The sequence below is a fragment of the Poecilia mexicana genome, unplaced genomic scaffold (assembly GCF_051168715.1).
Source record: "Poecilia mexicana isolate PSO_F unplaced genomic scaffold, ASM5116871v1 scaffold_21, whole genome shotgun sequence".
NCBI classification, from domain to species: Eukaryota; Metazoa; Chordata; class Actinopteri; order Cyprinodontiformes; family Poeciliidae; genus Poecilia; species Poecilia mexicana.
The window spans coordinates 11,008,812-11,036,429 of record NW_028263390.1 but is presented as its reverse complement, the minus strand read 5'-3'; the positions used below and the strand labels follow the sequence as shown (position 1 = coordinate 11,036,429).

The following is a 27,618-nucleotide window of genomic DNA, read 5'->3' as shown; positions in this document are numbered from 1 at the left end:
TATTCCTCTCAATTAGCTTTAGCATTTTGGACTACATCTACAAATGTGGGCACCAAGGGCAGGATGAGTTTATGCAACTGTCTGACTTAATTTCAGACAGCGGGGCAAAAAGGTCATTTTGTAATTTTATGTACTGTAAATACGAAGTTCATACTATTATTGGCAAGTAGAGTATAAATGAATGACACTAAGAGTATAACAACACATCAAATACTACATCCGGTCCTTTTTGATGTCATTTAACTTGCGTAAAATCCACTTATACGTTGCGCATTTCTATATATAGTGCATGTCCAGTGGAGAAAAATGTGTCATTTACACAACCACATGCAGAATATACAAGAGGAATTTAGGTGCCAAACAGAAACTGAGGTGAAAACAAAACTTATGACAGGCCAAGCAGACAGTGAGGATCTGAGGAATTACTGATGTAATGTCAAAGAGGTGAGTGGAAGGATGAAGGAGCACACAACAGGTGGATCAGATCTGTAGGAATACACAATGCAGCTGGGCACCTCTTCTAGCACTGCTGGGGTTTTTTTCATTTCCATTCTTCATGTATCCACTCTGATTGTGATCAATAACTTTTGAACTTTTCTCTTATGTTTTTAAACCTTAGATTGTATATTATTCAACCTTATTTAGACCCCTTCTCTTATTTTGTTTATTGGTTTGTTGTCATTTACAAATACACAATTCACAAATAAGCTCGACTTTATTTGGAACTACATTTTATTTTAGCTAAATTTAAGAGAAGAAAATCTATGTCAGTCGATGCATGTTAACTACACCAGGTGCGATTTGACCCCATTTTAAAACCTCATCTTTCAAATGATCAAACTAATGATACATTTGTTTGGACTGGCATGTATTATACCGTTTATTCAATTATAAAACATACATTCATTATGTTTTATGACAAAACATTATGTTGTTTTGTCATCTGGTGCTTAAAAATGTTTCCCAGACAGCTTCCATATTTTTATGAGTTTTCTTCCTGGGTTTTCTTTCATAGCATTTATTTCGTGTCTCACAATGAGAAATGCCCCCTGCATGACCTCATCAAAAGCTTAAATTTGATGAGGTGCTATCCTTGAATGGCTGGCACCAGTGATGTCTATGTGAGGAGGGGCAAAGTGCTGAGGTCTATCGTGGGACCTTCCCACTGTTCCAACTGTTCTATCCGTTTCTCCCTTTGAACCTCTGGGAGAAGTTGAGCTTAGATTATTATCCTTTAAAACAACCTTATTGCTTGCTTTGACCTCAGCTAAGCGAGTTAGTGGAATTCATGCCCTTTCTGTGTTTCAAGGCTGTATTAATTTTTCCCATAGCGACGTAAAGGCCGTCCTGCAACCTAACCCAGCTTTAGTTCCGAAAGTGTTGTGTTCATGCTCTCCAATAGAGCTGACTTCTTTTCACTTGTCTCCATTTGCTTCGGAGGAGCAAAGGCATCCACATAATTTGTGACCAGTGAGGGCACTGCGGATTTGGACAGCACGCGAGGTTTTAGGAAAACCAATTGATTATTTGTGTCTTGGGCAAAACCACATACAGGAAAGCCTGTATCAAAGCAGTGTCTTTCACACTGGATTGTGGAAGATATTACTCTGGCCTAACCCTAATAAAACAGGTTTAATGAGAGAACAACATTAGAACATTATATAAAGCTAAAAAAGTTGGTTTTACATTATAACACTGCTAATGCAGCAGCTGTTTATAAAAGTTTCTGCCAATTGCCTCATTATATAAAGTGGAAATTTCATTACATGTTTTGGTTTCCAGCAGCCGAAGTACATGTTACTCTAACTTTAAAGAAACAAGCTTCGTTTCTTTTTATATATATTTCACATTATGTAATGCGAAAGCACTATGGCCAGGTCAAGATTTGCGCCGTCCTTCCTGCATCCATTCTTCAACAATTGTTATTAGCCTCTTTTTCAACAGACTACAAATTTGCCAGGAATAAAGAGATGCATAATATTCCAATAACAGGAAAATCTCACCTCCGTGTTTGAAGCATGAAGAAAAGCAATACATCACAACAGCGAGGTGATATTATCTGTGCCAGTGCTCTTCGGTTATCCAATTCAGACGTACAAATTGGTGCATATTTGAACAAAATCAAGAAAATAAAACATTGACTTTGTGAGCAACTGCAAGCGTGTTGTGACTAGGCAGGTGTTTCTATTTTACTCTTGCATTTCATTGTAGGTCAAAGTGTTAATATCTAATAGCTTTCATAAAAAATACAGCAGCCATCACAGCTTGTTTGTTTGCACCTGTGCTGCAGGTGAGCAGTACAGACAACTGAATAAATTGAATAGGACTTTGGCCCTGAGGTAACCTGTGGGACATCGTTAGAAGGAAGCTGTGCTGATTAGTAAAGGACCCAAGGGTTCAGAAGAAGAATAATATCAACTCCGATTCTGCCTGATTTTTTTCCCTTGTCAAATTCTCTACTCAATTGACTTTTTTTTTTCTCCTGAAGCAATTTCTTTCTGCTCCTCGGGCTCTTTGTCTTCTAGCTGCAACAAGACGCGATGGGGTCAGTACCGACTGAATCTGTAGCACGGCTTGAGGGCAACTGGCTGCCATCAGTGGCAGCTCTGCGTATGGGTGGCAGGAGCCTGCATGATTAATCTTCTGCAGCTTTCAGCTGAGCCGTTGACACAATGAAAAGTTGCTCATATTAAAAGAAAAAAAAATGTAATGAATAAAAGAGTAAGCGTGAGTGAATGTGCTCCTGCATGGATTAAATCTGGGTGGCAGCTGAGCTGTGAACATGAGAAATATTTAAAGCCGACCGAAATTTAGACTAATGAAAGTTATATCAGAGCCCCACTACAAGAATCCTGCTAACGCGTTGGGTTGCCGAGGGGAAGGGAGAAAGGGAGACGTGGCATCACTTCATTTGAAATGAGACTTGCCCTTACTGCAAGATGTCTTTTACAAGATTAATTAACAGATCCGCTGGATGTACTCTCCTTTAAGAGTGCATGTGTGTCTGCCTCAGTGTGAGTATTTCATCAAAGCCTGCCAGATGTGAGGAGTTCACCCAATTAGTTAAAGAGTCCGGGCCCACACACCTGTCTACCTGAGCACACAATGGCCTGCGGCCGCGCTCATGCATTTCCACATTAATTAACCAAATTCGACCATGAATTAGTCAGTGAGATAACATAATGACTAGCCACTCAAAAGCTGGTTATACTAGGGAGGGTAAAGGGTGGAGGCAGAATCAAACGTGTGCTGAGGCGAAATGAACAGACGTGCGCCAACAGCCTGAGAATTATGAAATGAATATAGATGTGAATGTAGAGTTAATTTTGCAGCTTTAAATAAAAACTACATTCATTGTTGTGATAAAAACAATGAATGTTTATCACAATTGATTCAAAGTGGATTGCACATGATAGTCATATCTGCAAACATAATTAAATACATTTTCATCTTAAAGTAAAAAAAAAGGACTTTCTTTGGCTTCTTTTTTTAAACCTTTTTAGTTTCCCACTATTTTTTTCCCCTGTTCCATCCAAGGCTCCTAAAGTGATAAATCATCATTGTGTCTGAACATAAACAACATAATGAAAGACTGATGAGATGTAGAGAGAGGTAAGCTTGACATAGCTTTAAAATATATTTTCCATGATTAGATTACAGCTGGACGTTACTTCTTCTAAGGTGACAAATGTTTCACATCCATGTGTTAATATGTTCCTGTCATGTAAAGTAATTTCATACAGTTGTGCTCGTAAGTTTACATATTCTTACAGAGTTTTTTTTAAATTTCCTAGTAATTGTCTAAAGAACATGAATGATAAGACAAACATGCCCCCCCCCCTTCATCATTAGTTGTTAAATGAAGGCATTTAGTGAAACAAACCATTTGACACTGATAGAATGTGTAACACACTCAGAACGCTGATAGGCAGGAAAAAACCTTCAGAAAGCATCAAAAACTACAGATTAGAGGCAACTTTAAAGTGTTATAAGAAGGTCTGGCTATGTGGAAGCAGCAAAGTATGCAGAATTTAGGAGCAAACCACTTTGCTCAATTACAACATTTCCCACAGAAGTGAGTGATTTCTTGGTCCACCCCTTCTTCTGTTTTCTAGTTCTCCAAATTAATTCTTCTTTTCGCTCTTTAATTTCAAGTACACCCTCAAAAAGAATTATAACCAAGCCTCTATAATCTCCTGCAAATAAATAATTTTTAGCTTTTTGAAAAAAAAAAAAAATGCTGGGAATAAAAAGTCATTTCTCAAGTGCTACAAAATTAACACTCCATGTGCAGGGGGTAAATGATTGCCATTACAAGCATGCGTGTGTTTGCATCACCTCTCTGTCTTTGAGCACAGCCTGAGTCCTGTAGAGCAGCAGAAGACGGACGTCATGGTCTATCAGACTGAAGTTACTTTCCAGGATCTGCAGCACGTCGATGCGAGGCCTCACCGGGAGGGATGCGTCACCGCAGAACGGACGCAGCCAAGCCAGCAGGTCATCTGAAGTCACAGTGCTGTCACTGATGGAAGAAGGGCAGAGAGACGGCAGTCAGACAGGCCAAGAGAGATAAGGGAAGCTCAGACTGGCAGAGGATGTGTGTGTGTGGGTTACTGTCAGAAGAGATCAACAGGTTGGGCTTATGTGTTTCCAAAAAAAAAATAAATATAGAAAAAGCCTGCACAAAAATTACTTCACAGTGATAAACAGCCTAAAAGCTAGATGTGAGTGACATTTAAGAGTCCTGAAATCATTCAGCAAAAAAAAACAAAAAAAAAAAAAACGCATAAAACCTGAGTCGATAATAAATAAGATCTTTAAGGCTGCTTTTCTGGCCTGAACAAAATTTGAACTTTTGCCAGTGTACTCAGTACTCAATAACACCAGTCAAAATCTAATTATTGCACACAAATAAAAATGTTTTGCAGTGCAAATGTAGAAATCTACAATTGATTGACATTCCCGTCAATACCCGAACTTAATTAACCACAATTTTGTATTCAGTACAATTTTGTATCAAGTGGGTCTCAGAAATCCTGATTATTTTTAATTTTATGCCATTCTGTTGTGGATTTGCTGGTGTGCTTTGTCTTATGACTCGTTTTCAAGATTCACACAATCTTGCAGTTGAAAAGGATATGTTTACTTCTTGAGGATCACAAGTCCTCAAGAGGTAAGATTAAACTTTCAATAGGCATGAGGGGACAAGTGGAACCTACCCGCTCTGCACATTGTTGTGCACAGACGCCACCAACCCCTCCAGGATCCCAAGGGGTTGAGGGTAATTTGTCAGGGCAGTTTGGTCTCCACTGAAACAAAAATCAAAATCAAAATTCTATTTAAACCAATGCAGGATCATCATAACATTTTTGGTAAAGTCAAGGGACAACAAGCGATGGCTTGAGACAATTAAAAAAAACAAAACACTGTTTTTAAAAGTGAACCAGAAAAAGTTAAATAAACAAGCAGTACAAAACACCTCATAGGCTCTATAAGTTTGGTTAATTTACATGATTATTTGAATTCTCACGTCCAATGGGTTGTAAATGAAATTGATTTAAAAACACAAACTAGCAATCTGAAAGAGAAACTGGGACATCATTAGTATTTCTGTTTTTGTGGTTCCGACATCTGCCCCTTTTCCCCGTGTTGTTCCTGGGACCGTATCCACGCAAAAGACTCGTATCTTGGCATATATAAACCACAAAACACACAAATGTTCTTCCACAAATGAGGGAGATGAGACAGCATTTTCTCTTTTGCATTTTCCCACTTAGATTTTTCTCCTTGGAAAACACACACGCACAGACGCACACAAACAGAGTGGTTATGACAGATACAAAAGACAGCCATTAGCGTTAGGCTCGGCTCTGCCTGCTGCACCAGACCGGAAAGCTTTTTGGGGGAGCCAAAAACCAGACTGGCTCATTCATAACTGCCAAACACTTTCAGGACAACCCTACAACAATAAGTAAAGGCAAATTTCTGAAAGCCATGAACACGACAAAGAAAATCCACCTCTAATTGGATACAGCGAAGCTCTGCGTAAGCATACATACAACCAACAAGCAGATATATGGAAGTGTGGATGAAATCTGGAGGAGAACATCTACACGAGGGTGCACTAGTTATTGGAAGACAATGAATCAGAGAAAAAGCACAAACACACATGCAAGAAAGAGAGTGTGTGTTCATCACAAGTAGTGCACGCGCGTCTGCATGAATACAAATGAGAATCTGCGGATGTGCACAATCATCTTCTGCTGGTGTATAAATGCAGGGTGCCATTAATCTGCACCATGCACCATTGAGCAGCCATAAAAAGCAGGAAATGAGGCAGGACTATAATCAAGGTGATTGGTGCTCATTTATCAAGCCAATCAAATGGCCAGATTAGATCTGGCCCCATCGGTAAAACAAAAGGGGTCCTCGAGGCTGAAAGGGCAACAAGAATGAGTAGAACTTCCTTCCTTTTAGGTCATATCAATAACCCAGAATCTCCTCAATTCTCTGTTTTTCACCAAGCTCAGTAATGACTGTATAAAGTTTTTGCACGCTGAGTCACACAATATCCACGTATTTGGCATGGCTTTTAAATCTAGCAGCTCCACAGGCATGTCAGCACGAATCATCTCTCCGTTCCTTTTGAGTGCTCAGAGCTGAACTCCCACAGGCAGTTTCTGTACATTCAGGCTTCTCTTTTGACAGTATTCTTCCCAACAGCATGCTGAGCCCAGAGTGGACCGATATGCTGAATATTTTCTGATAAGTGCCAACAAAGATCAGGTTGTGGGAGTTGTGTTAAGGTGGCCTGATCCTAAGCCTCTTTTTGTATTCGCATATAATTTTAACACACATTTAGTATCGTTGTTTTTATTGTATCATCGTGAGAGACAGTATGTGTGAAAATATAGCAAAGGAACGATGCTGTTGTTTAGCGTGCATTTGTATAAAATATAATAATGATAATAAAAAAAAAGATACAGACAAAAAAACTACAAGAGACATGATTTTCTTTCAGCAAGCAAAAAAAAAAAAGAAAAGAGAAACAGAAAAAAAAAAGTTTTGGTTGCATGTAGATTTCTGTAACAATTAAGATACCTAATGATGTGGTCTATTTAAAAAAAAAAAAAAAAAAAAAAAAAAAAAATATATATATATATATATATATATATATATATATATATATATATATATACCAGATTTTCTAAAAAAAAAAAAAAAAAAACAAACATCTTAACTCAAAAATTCAATTAAGTTTGCATTTTTAGTCAGCAAAGCCTCTTTAGCATTCTGTTTGTGGTGAAATAAGAAAAATGTTAAGCTTTGTTTCTTAAAAGTTTCTTACCATATTATAATTTTTTTTGTAAAAAACTAGTGTGTGAAATGTGTTTTGAGTGAGGCTGTCAGAGAATTAAATTACATCTATGTACAGCATCTAATTTTAGGTTGAGTTCGGTTTTCAGTGTTTATACGTCAATTAAGCAGGGAACGTTCAGGCTTTCAAAACAAAGCTTTTAAGAGTTTTCCACGGCAATAGGTCAACATAGTGAATCAGTAAGTTGGCTATGTCCTCACACAGGAGTGAGATACTATTTGTTCTTCTGCAAACGTCTGTAAATGTGTATGACAAACCCTTTATTTTGGCGTGTAGTTTTGATTCCTCACTTGAGTTCCTTGTGCTCTGACAAGAGAGAAAGTGAGAAACAGAGAGAAAGTGAGTGATCTTACCTAAGTGCTGCCACGACCCTCTGCACAGCCTCCTGAAGCACAGTTTTGACAGACAGGTCGAGCGGTCCAACAGCTACAGACAGAAGCTCTTTAATCTGCTCCAGAGGATGTCCGTCAGTTGCCATTTTGACTGCCAACTCGCAAATTTTTGACCTTTCAGACCGCGACAAATCATAAAGTTGACTGTAGCGCTGTCGCTGTTCCTAAAGTAGAGAGAGGTAAAAAGAGTAACAGCTGAGACAAAACCAAGAAGAGTCTGTTGAACGGAAACGTTTTATTGATTTGCGTTAGGGGTATTTTAAAATGTGAACTACATTAATTAAAGACGTTTACGTCTGTACATTACAGACCTTTGGATGTACATTTGTAGGAGTTAGGCTTTTGTCTTAGTGAATCCCAAACCTCTTTAAATTTAAATGTCTTTTAACTTTAATGCTTTTGCCTGCAAAATATGTGTCTTTCTTGCAGATATAAACCAAATCATTTCTTCTAATGTATTCCATTAGAGATGCTGGTATAAAAGATGTACACTTAACAATCCGCTATACACTTTGATCATGACACGAGTAGGTTTTTTTTTAATCAAATATGGGCTTTTGTATTACCGAGACAATATTAAGGACTTGATACTGATATCTTATTATTATTCCTTCTGTTGAAATGAGACAGAGATCATTTATATGAGATACTTAATTATAATATTATATCCATCAGCGGTGTGCCAGCTAAAGCCTGAGGAGTGCCTGATTGGATAACATTTTATATGCAGCAGTTTCACTGTGGTCCCTCATGTTCCTGGCAATATAGTCTGAGGCTGAGCGCCTGATGAAAAAATACAGCGATTTTGGTAATATGCCAATTATGTGCAATGGACATGATGATGAGTGAATGTGCTATAACATTAAGCTTTCAATTCATCAGTCCTTGCTCCGGCTCTGAGAGGAATGAAAATTACGGAGCAGGATTGAACTTTTCAGTAAAATAACGCAGAGAACAGATTTTGATTGGGATGTTTATTCTGGAGAGCAATTCTCAGTGTCCATAGCACTTTGCCAGTTTGCAGAATCAATCTCCAGTGTAGATTATTGTGATTTCATGTGTTAAACTACCACAAAGTGCATCTTAAATGTAATGTTCAACATTTTATGGCTTCATGAATGAAATCTGGATAGTGTGGGATGCATTTATTTTCCAAGTCCACAACTCTATCCTTGAGTCGTCAGCTTACTTCTCTGGTGTTCACGGTGCTGTTTGTTCATAAATATTCTCTTACAAAAATATGTGAGTCCTTCCTGGAACAATTGCATGAACATGTTTCCTATTTAAAGCTGGGACCTAAACGCAGTTGGTGGAACAGAATTTTACTTAAGGACATCAGAGGGGTTCAATGGAAATAAACATCACACGTCTCAGATTATTTGTAAATATATTTAGATTAATATACCATTATCCTTACACTTTACAATCAAACATTGTTCTGTAACCATAAAAACAGTTCAAGCGGTATAAATACTTTTGCAAGGCAGTGTGTATGAAATCCAGAGCAGAATTTTGTTCTCCTATTGCCAGGTCAGTGCACCTGTTGTTGCAGTGGATCATGTCCTGTTGATAAATGAACTCTTTATAGCCTAAAGAACCCATAGAACTCCATATATCCATCTTTCTCCCACTATCTGGCCTTTCCCACTCCTTAATATGCTTTTTATCCTCTAAGGATGCAATCGCTTCACCCACTAAAAGAGGTGAAGTTTCATTAAAGGGGATAACGTGTCTGATAACGTGTTCTGCACACATGCACCTGTGACTCTGCCCGAACGCTCTGCCTTGTAATGCTTGTACCTTCGCCTCTATTATGGAGGATTTGTGCTCTTAAACACAGATAAATTGGGGGCTAAATATCACCAACTTACATGGTGTGGCGGTCAAGCCGGTTCTCAGCGCAGCCTCGTGGTCGCATAGCAACACCCAGCTCACCAAATCATAACGGTCCGTTTCTCTGGCCAAGCATCCATTTAGTGTTTACACATGTGCATGGGCACAGCGAGGCGACAGCGGGGTTAAGTCAGAGTGACTTTATTTAATGAGATACAGCATGGTTCATGTGCCATGTATATGTCCATATGGAGGGGGCTCATTTTAAACAGCAGACAGTAGATTTACATTGATATACCCTTGACCGGCCTCTGTGTGCCTTGGAAGAGCTTAGCAGAGCAGAACCAGCCAAAATATGCAACCACATATACAGAATAAACACTCGCAAACACCATCTGGAGGTCGAACTAGAGGCCATCTCATGGTAGGGAAATGAGAAATGCCTGCTTGTATGTGCGTGCGTGTGCGTGTGTGTCAGAATATCAAAAACACATACTCAAAAGACTGGAAGACTGGTCAACATGCCTGTTGCTTCCATCCGTTGCAATACTTTGCATACTAGCATATAATAAAATAAACCCAATGTATTACAGGTGAGTAACTTTGCAGAGGTAACCCATACCAATGCAAAGGGCAGGGCTGCCTGAATATAACTGGCTTAAATGTAGAGTTTATTTGCCTTGGACTTTCAGTTTTTTGCCCTTTGTTTATCAGGAAATAAACTAGCTCTTGATGTATGCTAAATATTTTTTTTTCTAAACCTACGTGTTTATGAGGGAGGACTCCCAAACGTTTTTAATGCTACTTTTGTTTGCAGACTTGAATTTGAGTATACCACCCATTTCTGGCACAGTTGCCATAGTGGGCCATGAGCGAGACTCACAAAGGACTAAAGAAAGTGAGCTTGATGCTAAAGCTTCATAGGATGTGTTTTAATTTTTCCCATGACTGATTTTAGAGTTTTTTAAAGACTTCTGTGGGACTAGTGGACATTTATTCCACAGTTTGCAGGAAGACAAAATAGGTAAACAAGGGGGAAGATATGGAGGAAAGGCCCCAAGACTGGGTTTGAGATACATAATTCACCAGTCCCTCATATCAAATTTAATAAGATTTTTTTCTTTTTTAGCTCGTCAAAGGATAAAATAAAAATCCTCTATTTTTTAACAACAAATAATTTTGTGTTTCAATCCATTTTGGGTAAAACAATTATGTGCATCTTATTGAAAACAAAAAAAAAATTCTGTAGAAACATAAATAAAACAATTTAAACAGCCTTTAGAAATGTTATCATTAGTACTTTAAAAAAATATTTTATTACAATAATACTTTTTCTTTGCATAAATACAAATCAGTCCCATATGACTAACATAAAAAAATCTGCATAATATATATATATATTTCATTTGAAACATTTTCTTTTTTCTTAAGTTGATATTTTTAACACACTGTTGCATAAAGAGAAATTCTCATCCTGAAAGAAAAAAAACACATAGCTGAACTGTGGCAGATGTGTCCTACCTGCTGGCTGTCTTTGAGTGACAGGACGAAGGCATGACTCAGAGTGTCCAGGTGGGCCTCGGATTGCTGCAGGTGTGCTAGAGCCTCGTCAGAAGTCATTCCTGTTGGGTCCGTACCTTCATGCTCTCCACTATTATCAATTCCTTTCTTCCTGTTCTTTTCGGCCAGCTGGCGCAGGGCTCTGGAGGCTCGCTTTATCACCTCCGACCTTGCTTGGACGCTCAGCTGGACGGGGAATAGAGGACATGGAAGGTCATAGGACGAAGGACGGGGAGAAATGTGATAAGAAAAGCAAATGAGTGGGGAAGATTGAGGTCAAATTGAGCAAAGAGAGGGAGGACAGGATTGGCAGGTGATATTTATTAATTCAGAACATAACATGCTGAAGGTATGCAATCGATCTCGATGGAAATAATATCAGGAACCTGAAGTGTAAATGCGCGGGAGAAGCAGGTCAGCGAGAGAAGCGTGTGTAAGAGACATCATAGAAGTCAGGCTAATGTGATTGATTTTATTCAGTGTGAGCAGGTTAACTATTCATGCGGAGAGGAGAGGGCCTTTGGCTGAAGGTTTTACCCTCTTACATGAAAGCAGACAGCCGTTGACATGTTCTGCACACACAATCAAACCGAGGTGGATACGCCAACATTATCTGGCTTCACAGCTGCCACTTCTCATTCAAGCATAATAGATATTTTGAAGCCATCAGATTTTTATTTCTCCACCAGCACAAGATGGTGTTTCAAACATTCAGACCCACAGTATTAAATCGTACCTTGAACTTTTTCGCATTTTGTCACGTTAAATATGTACATTTATCATGCAACATTGTCTTATGTACTGACTACATGTAAGGATGTATGAACATGCAGATAGTTAGAAATACAAATATACAAATTGACTAAATCACTTCATATCTCAACCTGATGAATCTTTAACTTTGTTTTGAAAGAAAAAATAAACCGTTCTGTGTCGATTAGTCCAATTCCGATTTGACCGTCTTAAATTCGATCAAGACATGCTGTCCGATCTGACCCAAACATAGGTTGGGATTTTTTTTATACTTTTTTGCACTGAATCTCCTGGCCAGATCAGTTTGTATTAAACTGTAAATTCAGGTATGATACCAAAAAGGTTTATCTAAAATCAATAGTGAGGAAGGGAGGTTGCCAATGCTAGGAGTTTCTCTTTATAAAAATTTGTCCAGTGGGTAAGATGACAAACCTCAGTTACCCATCGCACCTCTTAGGCTTGTAAGAAATTGATCGGGCTTCCTTGTAGAGAGCAAAGTAGCACTTAAAGGTCAGCTGTAGTCCTGACAGTGAGAGGGGTTTGGATTTTTTCCAGGAAGGGCTCAAAATGACGGGAAGAAAAGGAATAGAAAAGCGATGTGTTCCTGAGAGGTAATCTGCATGTTAAAGACCAGGGGGAAAACTGCGCCTGGTGGGAATTGGGGTTTAATTGGCTCTGAAGTAGAGGGGGATCAATTAAACCTCAGAGTTGCAGGGAAAGAGAAGGGACATAAGGGAAAAACGGCAGGGAAAAAAAAAAAGCAAAGGTCTGGAGAGGGAGCTGGTAGGGTGCCGGGAAGAAAAAAAGACACAGTGGGCTACTATTGATAAGGTGCACTGAGGCCCTTTAATTCTACCGCAGGACAATTTCTCACAGAGTTGTAATTATGTGTCTGACATTTCCAGGGAAATTTCATAATTTCTTTTATAAATCAGGGCTGGTGTGAGTTTTGAGGCCTCAGAGTTTGGATGTGAACAGAATTACTTGTCTGAAATTAGCATGGGGGGCTTTTGACAACTCAAAATGAAGCTGGAGGCACAGGAGAAGATCAGCTCCACAATTTAGAGTCGGAAGGGAGAAACATGACAGGTTGATGTAGTGACTAAAACTCCCCACAATCCTTCCTCCTGCACAATACGGGTCCTGCCTGGGTGGCGGTCAGGATCCATTGGCCGCAAATGCAACAGTTACAAATGTGTATGCCCAGCTATCAATTCCAGTCTGATGCTATTACAGAGAGGAAAAAAAAAAAGAAGACAATTTTGTGTTTGTTCTAAACTTCACTCTGATGTGCTGCTTTTTCATTGTCTCCGTTTGGCAAATATTGATTCGTACGAATACGATGGCAAAATGCCGCTTACGTTTTTGGCTGCGTCAGGAGAGAAAGTGATGCTGTCCAGGAAGCGGATGGCATCTGCGGGGACTAGTCTGTCCAGGTACTTGGCACAGGTGTCGTAAGCATGCAGGTAATCCTGATCACTGTGTGGGGGTCGTTTCAGCAGCTGTGGATCTCCTTTCCAAAACAATTTCTGCAGCCACACTGCGTGAACTGCGCTGGCGGAGACCGTCGCCTTGCCACCTCCGGGCAGAGGCAGCCGATTGGCGAGTTTAGAGATGGACAGAACATTCTGACTGGTCAGGACCGGCTGTAATGTGGCCAGTGGATCAGACGACTCATCAGTCAGCTTTTTGTAGTTTACACCTGCAAACACCAAGGATAAAACAAACAAAAAAAAAACAAAAACTGTGAAGTACATTTTATATTATAAAACTGGCTCGCCTTTCCCCATCCAGCAACTCTTTGACACAATTATGTTTTGTATGTTTTGTTGAATATCAAAGCAGTCTTGCATCAAATGTTAGCAGTAATTTGAAAGAAAATCCAATGGGAAGCAAATAAAATGGACTCATTTGTAAACAAGCAAAAAAAAAGTTTGTCAAAAACTAAACACTTAATAACCCATCTCAAATGGGTTACGAGAAACCCATTTGAAAAGTGACAAATTATAATTAATTTAATTGTGTTTGCACTGTATTTTGTAAATGTATATGGTTTGGGGGGGATTGATTCTTTTCTTTATCATAAACTGCATTTTTACTACATTTTAAGGTTAGATCTAAGTCATTTTAAGACCTTGCGAAGTTAATGTATACAATACAAATTGGATTAGATCTCTATAGGACAGCCTGGATTAATAAAAGGGTAAATAAAAATATACAGAGAGTACACTTACTTTTATAAATAAAATTGGCCAATTTAAAACATTTGTTGGCATCAAAAGTAAAAAAAAAAAAAGTCAATTATGTCTCAAGCCTTTATTGACATTTTTTTAAATAACTTATTTTTCCTCTACAGTCTCAGAAGCAATGTGACTTACTGATCAGAACCGGTTTATCTGCAGCTGTAAAACTCTCTCCCACTTGATCTGTTATTTGAAATCTTTGCAAAAATCATTCCTCTGGTATGTTTAGCTAAATCTTGTTGCTTAATTCAGAATAGGTTTTTCTTTGCCATCTTTTACCTCGACCATGTCTCTGGTCACTTGTCACCTCGTACTTCTGGAAAGACCATGTAGGCGGAGGTACTTATAGAGGCTGTCGGTGAAGGATAATGGGTTCTACCCTGCTTCCTGTTAAACTTTTCTTCTTTTTCCTGTTAATTTCTACATTTTCCCCCTCCATGACCATTTTTATGAATGGAGCATTAAAGCTGTCAAACACATTTTTATTTTTATTTTTTAAATGTACGACCTTTTATTATATGCTAATCCTCATTCTGGGCTCCATTTAAAAAGGGGAATGGAGCTGCTTAATTACTATGCACACCTTAGATAAGGTGTTAATCTGTTAAACCACAACCCTACTTGAATATAAATGTGTTTTACTTGAAACAATGGAAATTCATTTAGCATTCAGTTTACTACTCTGCATAGCTGGAAGAAAGAGCAAAAATATACAAATAAGTTCAAAATCTCTGGTTTCACAACTGTATTTGCCGGGTAGATAAAGTAGTTTCAACATTTCATTGCACAGTAGGTGCAGGTTTATGTGGTGTTAATTCATGGGGTGTGAATAGTCAATGTGCTTCAAAATCATATGAGAAAAACTTACATGTTAAAACAATGTTTAACAACCTATAACACATCCAAAATACATAAATGCGGATCTGGATAATAAAGACAGTTGCGTGCTGAAGCAGTGCTGTCTGATCGTGCACAAGTACATCTGCATCAGTTGCACCACTGCGGCATGGCTCGAGCATGTTTTTATCTCTGTGTTTACGGGAACGAGCCGTTGAGACGTTCGAGGTCTCCTGTGCCATCAGACAGACACATTACAGTGGCAACACCACTGCCTGTCTGGATGTTAAATATTTAATACTCTCCTGTCTGTGGAGAGCTCTTCGTCGCACGGCTCAGAAGGCTCCCTTCTGAGCCGTGTGAGAAATAAAAAATATATATAAAAAATATTGATGAAACAATAAAAAAACATCAAGCACATATAAAAATGTACAAAATCAGAAGATCAAACACTTTTATATTACCGCTACACAGAACACCTAAACCGCAGATAGGAGTTACATGCACTTACACATGTCCTCTCATTCTCACTGTCTGGCTCTGCTCAATGCACCTTTTCACTGCTTCTGTTTCAGTCTCCTGCATGGAGGATGTCATCATCTTCCTTCCTACACTCAGACAATCATCTGGTACACTGTCTGATGACCAGGGGTGAAATTAGTTTTAAATTCTTGGGGGTACTATAAAAAAAAAAAAGATATATATATATATATATATATATATATATATATATATATATATATATATATATATATATATATACCTTCAGCCAGGATAATCACAAGTTCTTAGCTGGAGTTAAGGTTAGCGTAAATGACTATCCACCCAAAACTTTGCATGCGCTGATGTGGTTTCCCATGTGACTTATGAGTCATTTTGAGCGAGAATGCGTCAAAGTTTGATCATGTTAACAGAAAGTTAGTGGCCCTGGAGACAACAGCCTGTGTGACAATTTCACCCACACGGAGTGTGAATTTGTGGGTTGCGTTAAAGTTGGAAAGTTGGAAAGAGATTCAGGGAATGCAAGCTTCTATGTGTTAATGTCACAAAGTCAGCTGAGGTACAAGTAGCCTGCACGATTTTTGGATGCTCTAGATTTTGTTGAGGCTTTTGAGTGTGGTAATGTGCATCTGTTGGAGTTCATGCACCAGCATCTGCAAAACTGATCAATTAGCAAATCCCTCCCCTGAACGGAGTGTGTAAAATCGCAGCTTACCCTCCTGTATCAAGGTACAGCTCTGACTAGCAAGTCTGTGTGAGGTACAAAGCTTTGAAAAACTTTGAAGGCTTCGGGATTCAAATCACTGCAAAGTAGTTATGTTTTGAAACAATTTCTGGGCTAACAAAAAAGTTTCAGGACTTGGAGAAAAACAGAAGCTTCTGTAGAGGGAACCATCAACCTGTTCTGTCATTTCTTGGCCCTTTGAACTGTTGGCTTTTTTTTTTTTTTTAAATTAAAAGATCTTTCAGACCCTCCCGAGGTCCTATGGTTCTAAATTTTTGATGAAGACAGGAGATCAGGAGGTGATGTTATGTTGAAAAAAATTCAAGCTGAAGTTTTTTTTGTCGTTTTCTGTTATTTTTTTTTTCCTGGCAGGAGCTAGCTCTCAAAGTTTATGTACTTTACTCCTAGAGCAAAGGAACTAAAATATGTATATACTACTGTCAGTGTAGCTAAATAGGTTCCTGGTCCAGAGGAAATATATATATATAGATGCAGCTTGTTTGCCAGGAGTGTTGTGTGAGTTGGTTCTTAGCAAAACATGATCCGTAAAAATAGGTTCTTTATCAGCTTTAAATGTCTCGAATTTGACCCCAAGTGTTGAAAAACAACATGTTCTATATAATTTATATTTATAATGAATCAATTAGGTCACCATCAAAAAGACCTGAGTGGAAAATTAAATACACCGTTTGGGATAGCTTGTGGAAGGACTTGTTTTCTCTGTTACAGAAGAATATTGGCCTCTCTCTGATTCAAATGACCATGAATTAAGTTATTCATTCATGCACAGCAAATCCACCAGATAATAATAAATCTTTCTCTGTCCTTATTCTTTTATTGGGATGATAGTTAACTATCACTCCAAAAACATTTACAGACGTAGGTTATGTGAGGACACTGGTGTCCCTCGTGAAAGTTATGAGGTTAAGGCTCTGAATAAGGCCTGGAGTCTTCAAGAATAGCCATCCCTACAACATTTATAGAAACCATTTTTGCAATGCATCTAGAAAACAATTCCTAAAAGATTTTTTCTTTGAACAAACTCCAAAAAGTAAGCACTCCATTTAACATCTGAACAGCGCAGCTGATGAGACTAAAGATTCTGATGCAGTTCTTTAGAAAAGAATCCTTTACTTTACTATGAGTGAACAGGAACAGAAAGAACTGACATTACACACAGCAAGCCTACTGTATAGCATTACCAGATATCGCAACCTCTGTAAATCACACTTAGATTTCTGTCACTTCAGTAAAAGTTAGCCAAGTATGCCTCTGAATCCATCTGGAAAATGTAACAACACTTGTGTTTTGCTTTCATATTGGTTGACTTGCTTCCCCTGCACTGAGCCTACACCTCAGGTGAACATTTTGCTTGTTTATTATCCAAGCCTTAAAGTCGATCTCTCGGGCGAGTGTGTTTTTGCTTTGTTCATGTTTTAAACAGAGACATGTGTCACTGTTAAAATTTGTGGCACTTCCACGAGCAGAAGGAGGAAGCGAGGCGTGAAAACACAAGATGACACCCAGGCTGACCTTTACTGAACTCCCAACAGAACTGACAACGTTTTTACCCTTACAAAACCGGGGATCAGGTACTGAAGAGCTGGGAGGGCGACGTCTGGTCTCAATGTCCTTTGAGATCAATGCTCACTTCAACGGTGTCACTGCAGGCTCCCGGGGTGTCAGTTATTTGACTAATAATACAAAACGTGGGTCGGTGTCTCTTTCAGTTACAGGCAAATGATTGCATTCGGTTTCGGCACTGCAGGAAAGGTGTTTCGTGAACCAATCGGGAAGAAATAAAAGGAACAGAATAAGATCAAGGAAGAGATAAAAGATAATGCATGTAACCTCTCACTGTAGATTTGTCATCGGGGATGTTTAATCTTTTCTTCACAGTGAAATATGTGTTGTTTTTTTTATCCTCACAATTTGGGGGCGGAAAATCTCCCATAAATTTCACTGGTATTCACAAGATAGAATGTATTTGTTTATGCCTAGCATTCATAAATGCTGCTGCTCTAATATGTGTCTGAACAGTTTTTGTTTAAATAATTCAAAATTTAATACTGATCACATATCCAAGCTTTTCATCAATTCTGAACAGCTTCCCTGGCCTACTGAGGTGAAGTATCTCCCACCAGCATGATGCTACCTGCATGATGTATCATGGTGGAAAAAGTGTGTTCAGGATTATAAACAATCATAACAACTTTTTCATCAGTCAAAATATCAACAAAATCCACTGAAGCCTATGGTTGTAAAGTAAGAAAACATGAAAAAGTCAAAAGAAGAATATATATAGTTCACCAGCACATCATCCAATAGAAACAAACAAAAAAAAAAACATCCCAAAACATACCTTTGGCAACGGCACGAAGCTTCTTCAGCAGTTTGACGTGAGAGTCTGGTTTTATGATGGTGGTCACATAAGGCTCACAGCCTGCAGCGTCTATTAAGGTGTAGTAGTAGAGAAGGCGGCCCAGGTCACTTCCCTCCACAGTGGGCAGAACATATTTGGTCATGTGGCTGCAAAAGGCCTCCGGGTCTCTTTTCAAAGTGTCAAACAGTTTGAGGGAGTTACTCCGACTTTCGATTTCTTCAGTGGAAAGACTTGAAGTGGGAGAGAAAAAGCAGGGGGAAAAAAAAATAAAAAATTAGCTGAGAATCAAATCAATAAAGCACAACTGCATTTGGAACCAGATATTAACATACACAGTATAAAAAGACACATAGCTTTCCCCTCACTGAGTTTAAATAAATCTAAAACTATCCAGATAGGATTATCAAAATTATGTCTGTTTGCTCAATGCCAGATTATCAATAGAGAATCTTGTTTCCTTTAAATTCATAAGTTTAATTACATTGAGCTTACTAAGTTGTTCAACGGTTTAGGAAGACTTGTGATGGCCACAAGTATCACCAATTTATTTGGAGGAAAAAGATGGACACTTGAAATCCTGAGAACACCATCCCAACATCAACATACTGGGATGGCAGTATCACATTGTGTGAGAGCTTTACTGCAGGAGGGACTGGTGCACTTTGCAAAACAGATGAAGACAGAATGCTATGTGGCAAACTAAGAAACTGTGGAAGAATTTCCAAGTCACACAGGCCATTCTACCAAATATTAAGGAAATGAATCTGTGATTCTTCTTAAAAAAAGATCTATAAAGAATTTGCCTAAACATTTTGGCATTTAGCAAATATAAATAGTTATTTAATAATTAGCTAGTTCACCTAATTAAGATAAAACAAGAATGTTTTGTCTTATTTTGTGTCAGGCACTCAGAAAAATGGATGTGTCTTTTTTTTTAGACAAGTTAGATATTTAAAAATATGTTAGACAAATAGGAGCATTTGCTTGTAGCCTCAAAGCCAAAGATTTGTTCAGTAAGACTACAAGTAAGCAAGATTGGTTGAGAACTGTTTACTGTTTAAACACAGTAGGAAAAGTCATTAAAAAAAAATAAAGCCCTAAAAAACATTTAGGATATTTATCAAAGCTGACAATCCTAACAATTTGAACTGATCAAACTTATACAAAGAGGGAGAATGAAAACAAAATCGAAAGTATATAGGAAGAAAGTCAAGTCGAGGACATATTGAACGTTCAGATGGAGGCAAAAATCTGAGGGGAAGCCGTTTCATCGACTTGAGTAATCTGAGCACAATTTGAGTTTGTGTAGCCATACAGCAAAAAGTCAACTGCAGCAACCGGTCCAAAGAACGAGAACCAAACTAAAACGAAGAGAAGCAAAACAGCACGAAGAAATGGAGAAAAAACCCCAGAGAAATGCAATTAAAGTCAAACAAGAAGCTCTACAAAGATTAAAAAGGCAAGGGCGATGTAAAGCTACTTGCTGGTGGTCTCCGAGGGGCTCTGAGCAATCTGCGGCTGTCTGGGAGCGTGTTCGTAAGAGTGGAGTTCTGTTTATCTGTCAGAACGAGACAACATCAAAGTGGACAATGCTTCCCCTGGGCTCTCCGTCGCACTTAGCTGGGAGGCTTCTGCTAATGAAAAAATTAAATAGAGAGCAACAGCGGGTGCAGCCGCTGACAATAGGCTCAATAATGTAAATAACTCTAATCATGTTCACCACAGGAGCTCTAATATGGCTGCAATCATCTGAACTAATACAAAGGGAAGCACACTCAGCTTAGCGAGTGCTCTGTCTCTCACACACAGACAGGCACCCAATCAGGGTTGTTTCATTAGTTATTCATTATGCCTCTAAAGAGAATGAGGACTATATGAATTGAAACCTTCTTTTAGTAAGATGAGAGGTTATGAGCTTTGATTAAAAAAAAAAAAAACATTTCTCAAGTTGGGAGCGTTTCTTCTGTTTTTCTCTGCGGTTTTTAACATCTCTGTGGTGAACATATTTCTCTCTGATAGCTTCATTACTAGTCTCCGCCACGCTGGCTTGGCTGCCGCCGCCGCCGCCGCTTCCTTGTTGGTTGCTCTCTAAGGACGCAATAGAATTTCCCCCACTCTATCTTTGTGGTACTCATGTGGCTGTAATATCAGATGCTTGTTATTACAATCTTCTCTTGTTTGTTTCAAAAGCCAGCCAGAACAAGGAGCCAATTTAATCTGATTTGATCTCTGCGCCGCTCCTCGCAGCCCTCGTCTCCTGGCTCGTCCCAGGCCCATATTAACATGTTTGCTTCAGATGTGATGCATGAGATGGCAAACAGAAAGAGATTGCTAATGTCCCCAAATTTTGAGGCATATTCAATCGAAGAGCCAATCAGACAGTACAGATTAAACTGTAGGGAGAAGTGATGGCTATCCAGCACGGCATTGTTCAAAGAGATGCTGTCCGAGAGTCGAGAATGCTTGTAACTTTCTGCAAAGTAGGGAAGGTTGTACTGTAATGCTGTTGGAAAAATGCAAAAAACATTTCTTTTTTTTTTCCCCATAATACATAGAATATGTTCAGTTAATGATGTCAAACTACATGCAGCTGTAAGATTCTCAGCAATATGAGAAGCAGTATTGAGACCCCCTCTTTCATCAACACAACCAAACACACACCCACTGTCCAATGAACACCATTCTGATAAAAAAAAAAAAAAAAAAAACTGTATCTTTGGAGAATACAAATAAACAGAAACAGTGGACAGGCGAATGTGATGTTATGTGCAGCAGGAGAAAATGAAGAGTCCTATGTATAAAGGATTCGGGTGCTTTGCTAGAATGATCAGACCTGTCAAACTTTATTCTATAAATATAGTCTATACTCTTGAAAAACAGCCCTGGGTAGCTCAATAGGTCGACCAGGCGCACTATATGAACAGAGTTTAGTCCTCAGCGCAGTTGTCCTGGGTTTGATTCCTGGTCTCTGGCCATTTGTTACTTGCCTTCCCTTTCTCTCTTCTTTCTTATTCCTTGTCAAACTACTGTTCATGAAAGGCCACTAGTGCAAAAAAAAAAAAAAACTTGAAAAATAAAACCAAACCAAAAGAAAACAGTAGCAGCTTCACCAGCCAAGCATATCATTTTTGTGCAGCGTTAATCAATAACTAAGACGATGTAAAATTTTCCTGTCAGGCCACAGGACTTAAGAAATCCTGCCTTTAGCGTCACTTCATGCTCAGATATCACAGAGCAAGCTTGTAGACAGGCAAGCGGTTCAACACCAGCTGCTGAGCATGAAAATGATTTCACTGATTTAATACATTTGTAGTGAAGGAATGATGAGTCGTCAGAAAACATAATTAAGAAGGTTCTCATGTTAAAAGGCACATATTCATGAAAAATATAGTATTTTTCTTATATACATTCTCAAAGGGGACAAATGGATGTTCTTGTCATAAAGCTAGAAACTATTGCTTATTTAGTACAATTTGTCTAAAATATCAACAAAGCATAAAAATGTATAAGTTTTTCCTCTTAAGTTTTTCTTTGATCTATAACCTAAAAATATATATAAAAAAATTGTAGTTCTATAAAAATGACAGCATATTTACTCTCATCAAAAATTAAGATTTGTACTTCTAAACACATTTTATTTAAAATTGCTCTTCAGATTGTCAAAGTTGCAGACCCCTGGACTAAGTCCAGTATGCATGTTGTCATACTTATTCATTCGGAAAGCACCCAACAGGCTTTATGAATTTTCTTCAACAAGTTCAATAAAGCTGCTACAATTTATACCACACAGCAGTCTGATGTAGTTAGAACCACACAAAAAGAGGGGTTGCAGGAATGTGCCAGAAAAAAAAAAGAAAAAAAAAAAAAAAGAATGTGTCAGAGCAATTTTAGTTTCAAGGACCCAGGCAATTGTTATGTTGAAGACTGAGAGCAATTTGAAGTCTGGCAAGAAAAAGCTCGCTGTTCTACTGAAAGAGCCAGAGTTGACCAAAATTCTGGACTGCAAATTCAACTTCAATTCAATCAACTGTGAATTGTGGCAGCTCCTAAACAAGGCAAATGAGTGAAATGCCAAAAAATGTATTTCCCATTAGGGATCAATATAAGTCAAATCTCCATTTTGCACTCCCGCTTCGGTCTATATACGTCTTTCCCCTTTAAATTCTCCCAACTGCACTATTTATACCGTTTCCTTCCTCCATCCATCCATTAAATCAATAGGCACACTGCAGATGCTTCTACTCGAGATTATAGCATGAATATCCTTCACAGATTTGTCATGATCTTGAGGTTTTGGTGGAAACACACACACACATAAAGCAGCTGTGAAAAGGGTTTAGGAAGGTGCATGTTGTAATTTATTGTTAAGCGGAGTCCATAAAGCATTTCCCTATATCAGAATGTGACAAATGGGAATTTATCACAGATGCGCACACACACACGGGTTTGCCTCCAAACACGAGCAACCCTCAAACTCTGCTGAAAAGGCATTCTATAGAAACAAGAAGAGCTGCACTGCTAGCCCGATAAACTAGATATGAATTGAGGGAGCAAATAAATTATGTAAATAGTTTCCGACACACATCCTGTCATAAATCCAAACTCACACATTCTCTAGATGTTTCATTTACACCTGGATAAAAATGCTTTCTTTAATGTTCCCATTGTCTCTAAGAATGAGTTAAGTTCACATTTGGGTTCACATGTTTCTAAATTTAAAAACAAATTGGGTATCGGGAAGTTCAATGTTATTTAAGTAGTCCTAAAATATTCTGGTAGTTTTTTTATGATAATGTTGTGGAGAAGTGCTGTAAACCTACAAACTAATGATACGCTTATCAGTGATTTTTGATTTCAATCAATTATTTTTAATCATTTTATCTATTAGGATAATACATTAGTGAGAAAATGTTCTTCTCTGATAAAGTTATTGGTTCTGAACTGCATAGAAAACAATATTATCCCCATTTATGCATCGTTTCTTCCTAACCTTAGAGATTTTTTTTTATAAAACTCAAAGTGCATGTTGTTGGCTGATGCATTTATAGACCAAAAAGGGTTAAAGATTCTTGAGTTTGATGAATGTAATGAACAAGGGTTAAAAAAAAACTCTTCAATTTCTTTAGTATTAGACCTTCCAATCAACCATCAGAGCAGATGAATTAGACAATTCTAATCTCTGGATGATTATTTTGTGCATATCTACTACAATAAAACACCAAAGGAAGGAAAAAAAAAAAAGTAAGAAAATCACAAAGAGCTAATGTGATTATGTATGTGTGCATGCACCTGCTTTCTGTAAAGAGGAACTCGAGGTGGGTCATGTAGACCTCCCACAGAGGGACGGAGTAACGCTTTGCCAGGGATAAAGCAATCCTGTACACGCTGTCATCCAGTGTCCTAGCACAAACATGGAAAAGGAGAACAGACATGGCAATAATCAGATTTTATACTGTTAAAGCAGAGGTCAATTTCTTTTAATTACTTCTATTACATAAATGTTGCAGAAATGTGTCAAAGTAGATTAACCCTCAGGACACCTTTAATGTAACTTTGCTCTATTTACCTTCATGCTGCAAAACGGTACACTTTATAAAACTATTATGGAAATTCTATTTTTTTCCACTGTCATTGCATTAAATCTTTTCTATATTTTATGCCTGTTTAGTTGGAAAAAAAACTCATTTTGAAGAAGGAAAATACACAATATGCAGTATTTTGCAAAAATAAGCTACTTTTTTTTGATGTGGGTGTTTCAGGGTGACCAGGTCAAAACTTAATCACACTGATTTGTATGCAGTATTTTTTTATTTTATTTATTTATTTATTTATTTATTTTTTGGAGTAATAAGAATTGAAACCAAAAACCAACACTTCTTATCTTTGTGACCCCAAATGGTACACTTTTAAAAGTCCAAAAAAAAAAAAAAAAAAATCAATATTTAAATGTATTTTTCACTTTTTTCTTCTTTAATTCTTTTCTACAGCTCCAGACATAAAGTGATGGGGTCTATGATAATTATAGGGGGGCAGGGAGGGGCGCTTCATCACATCTAAAACCAGTTCTCCTTGTATTTTAAAGGTAGAAACTTAGATTATTTTGGTCTTCATGGGAACATACTTTTAAAATAATAGGATTGTAATCCATTGAAAATATGTGGTTGTAATGGAAGTGAATAGGAACAAAATGGGACAGAAGGAAAAGTGGAAAAGTGTACATAACTTTTCCTGTTCTACAAACCTTACAATCAAAAGCTCAAATAAATTTCAAAAAGAAAACAAAAACAGTCCTGACCAAGTTTCATAGAATTAACCTATATGACAGATTTTGTGAATCAAAAAAGGCTGTGAGGCAAGATGTACCATTTTGGACAGGAAAAGGTGCCCTAAGGGTTAAGCACACATCTTTGGACATAGTGCAACTCCATTCATAATACAACTGCTAAAAATAATTTTCCAGCTGCAAGCTTCACATTCCAAAAACAAGAATAACTAAAAACTTCCTTAAAATAAAAAATAAAAAAAATAACTTACTCAGTGAGGCCGAGAATAGTGTTTTTCTTGTACTCCAAGTCAGAGCTGAAGCGCTGCACGTCCACTCCCCGGCCCAGGCCCTGCAACACCTGAGCCTGAGTGAAGTCTGTCAGGCGCTCATTGTACACGTACAGCTGGCGGATTAGCTTCTGCAGCTCCTCTGGCCAGGCCGAATATGAGGAGACATGCTGCGTGACCAGTCGAATCAGCTCCTTCGGATCGGCCTGTGAAAGAAGAATAGGACTTAATGTCTCTGGATAACACGTGGCAGGAATTTTCTCTCTATGGACACTGAGAAGCTGGTAACAGAAGGGTTTAAAGTTTTAAGCCAATGTACTTTTCAAAACGGAATACCTCAAAGTGTATTTAAGATAGAAAAGAAAAAAATATATATATTTTTATGAGCTTGCTAGCCTGGTACAAACCAATGCCTTGTTCTACTCTTTGCTTCGTATGGATGTCTGGACTCTCGCTTGTTGAGATATTATTGCCATGATGTGTGTAAAGTACCAGCGCGATGACGCTTACCAGAAATCGCATGCGCTTTAAAAAACCCCGTGGAGAGTGGGGCCACAGCAATAAAACGTCTCATTCATCTTGCTCTGACTTTAGCTACTCAATATTTGGAAGCTTAGCGAACATAGACTGAATGGCTTCGTTCACTTCCTCCTGTGCTATTGCCAAACTACAACCTTGTATAGATAAACTACAATTCTAAATCAGTGCAGAAAACCCATTATGAATTGTTCCTGACTCTGTCTGTTCGCTAATTGGCCAAGTTGAAATTCTACCAGATAAATCCATCACAATGGGAAAAAGCCCAGATGAAGCACGAGATATATATAAAAAAAAAAAAAAAAAAAAAAAAAAAAAAGGAGCAGAATGAAAGTAACAGCCAGGCTATAATAGTACAAGGTCAAATTTTTTATTTAGAAATTTGCAGCTTTTTATTCATTGTCTTTCTTGCCATTTCATCTGACCCTGAAAGTATGTTGTTTATAAAGTGATGAAAGTAACAAAAGAAGCAGAAAAGATCACGCTTCAAGACTAAAGTGATGAAAGTAACAAAAGAAGCAGAAAAGAGTACACTTCAGGTCTAAATATGATCTACAATGACAAACTATTAACCATCTCAACTCTAAGAAATTTGAAAATCATTCCAGAGAGAATTTTTAAACGACATAGTTCTCTGTAAATAGTTCATGATTGCCATACTGGTGATAAAATGTTGCTTTTTTTTTTTTTTTTTTTTTACAACAATAGCTAAATAAATTGGAGTGAAAATCCGTTTTTCTGACAGACATCGAGTAGCACGGTACAGAAAGATCTACATATTTTTTTCTGTGTAGACGATAGAGGTTGATCCAAAGATCAATAATCTTTTGATGAATAAAAGATTCACTGGTCAGAATAAAGCAGCCTAAAAAAAAAAAAAACGATACTGCAACAACCGCAACAAAGATATTTCTCCATTATTTAACACCTTTACAGTTCATTGTTGGACTAATTTCTCTGCTGGTTGTTTCAGGGATGGCACCAAATCATAAAGTCCCACACCTTTCACTGTGCAGTGTGAAAGAAGTTACTGTAAAGATTTTTGAAATCAAACATTAACATTAGTCGCAGTAATTGTGGCATGTTCATGTCTTACATGGGTTTTGAAACCTTACAGTGCATGCTCAGCTTAAGAGGATATAAAACTCATTCAAGAAGGATCAAACAGCAAAAAAGAAAAACATAATTTATTATTCAACAAAAGCATAATTAAATCCCGTTTAAGCACAGTTCATGCTAATCTGATACATTTTGCTGATAGCCTTACAAACCATATTAGAAAGAATTTCACCAGGTAGAACTAATTGTTTTTTTTGTTGTTGTTTTTTTCTTTTCAGTGATGTTTGCTTTTATATCCAATTACATTATTAAGACAAGAGGTGCAGCACACCATTAAGGTTACGTTTGGCCTAATTAATGCTGACATTAGGAGTTGACTTTAGCAATGCCACACATGGAGCCTGAAACGCCCCACACTGTGAAGTTTTCCAGAGGTCTCAGCAAAACACTCTAATGAGGTTATTAAAACAAATTTTGGTAATTTTCAGAAACTGAAAAAAAAAAAAAAAAGATGAAGAAATAGATCAACATTCCTCTAATTACGCTTATGGAGATTTATTTCTGCACATGTTCAATCAGGTAATTTAAAGTGGAGCTTTTTCCTACATGTCAAGAAATTATGGCAAGATGTACCATCATTGCTATGGAGATTCGGGCCTGTGGGGATATTACAGACAGGTTTAAATTGACAGTGTAATACAGCAGGAGGGCTAGGTGAATGTTCTTTCTTTCTTCACCTCCATTCTAATTAAATGAGCTCCCAAATTTCAGTCGTTGGCATCTTATACCATGCTGCCCGGCAGGAGGAGATGGTTTATTTGTTGATCTTATTTGCATAAGGTAATTATAGCTGCTGGAAATGTGCA

At 37.9% G+C, this 27,618-nt stretch overlaps 1 protein-coding gene across 1 annotated transcript in view; it reads right to left on the bottom strand.

The window, feature by feature from the left end:
• nbas (NBAS subunit of NRZ tethering complex) overlaps positions 1-27,618 on the bottom strand; it is a 168,395-nt gene that overhangs the window by 36,020 nt on the left and 104,757 nt on the right. The window contains exons 42-49 of the mRNA XM_088001963.1: positions 25,139-25,362; positions 23,894-24,004; positions 18,584-18,834; positions 13,278-13,618; positions 11,125-11,349; positions 7,732-7,934; positions 5,220-5,309; positions 4,339-4,522 (exon numbers count right to left, since the gene is read on the bottom strand). Coding sequence (XP_087858089.1) covers positions 4,339-4,522; positions 5,220-5,309; positions 7,732-7,934; positions 11,125-11,349; positions 13,278-13,618; positions 18,584-18,834; positions 23,894-24,004; positions 25,139-25,362 — 1,629 coding nt within the window. The remainder of the gene's footprint in view (positions 1-4,338; positions 4,523-5,219; positions 5,310-7,731; positions 7,935-11,124; positions 11,350-13,277; positions 13,619-18,583; positions 18,835-23,893; positions 24,005-25,138; positions 25,363-27,618) is intronic.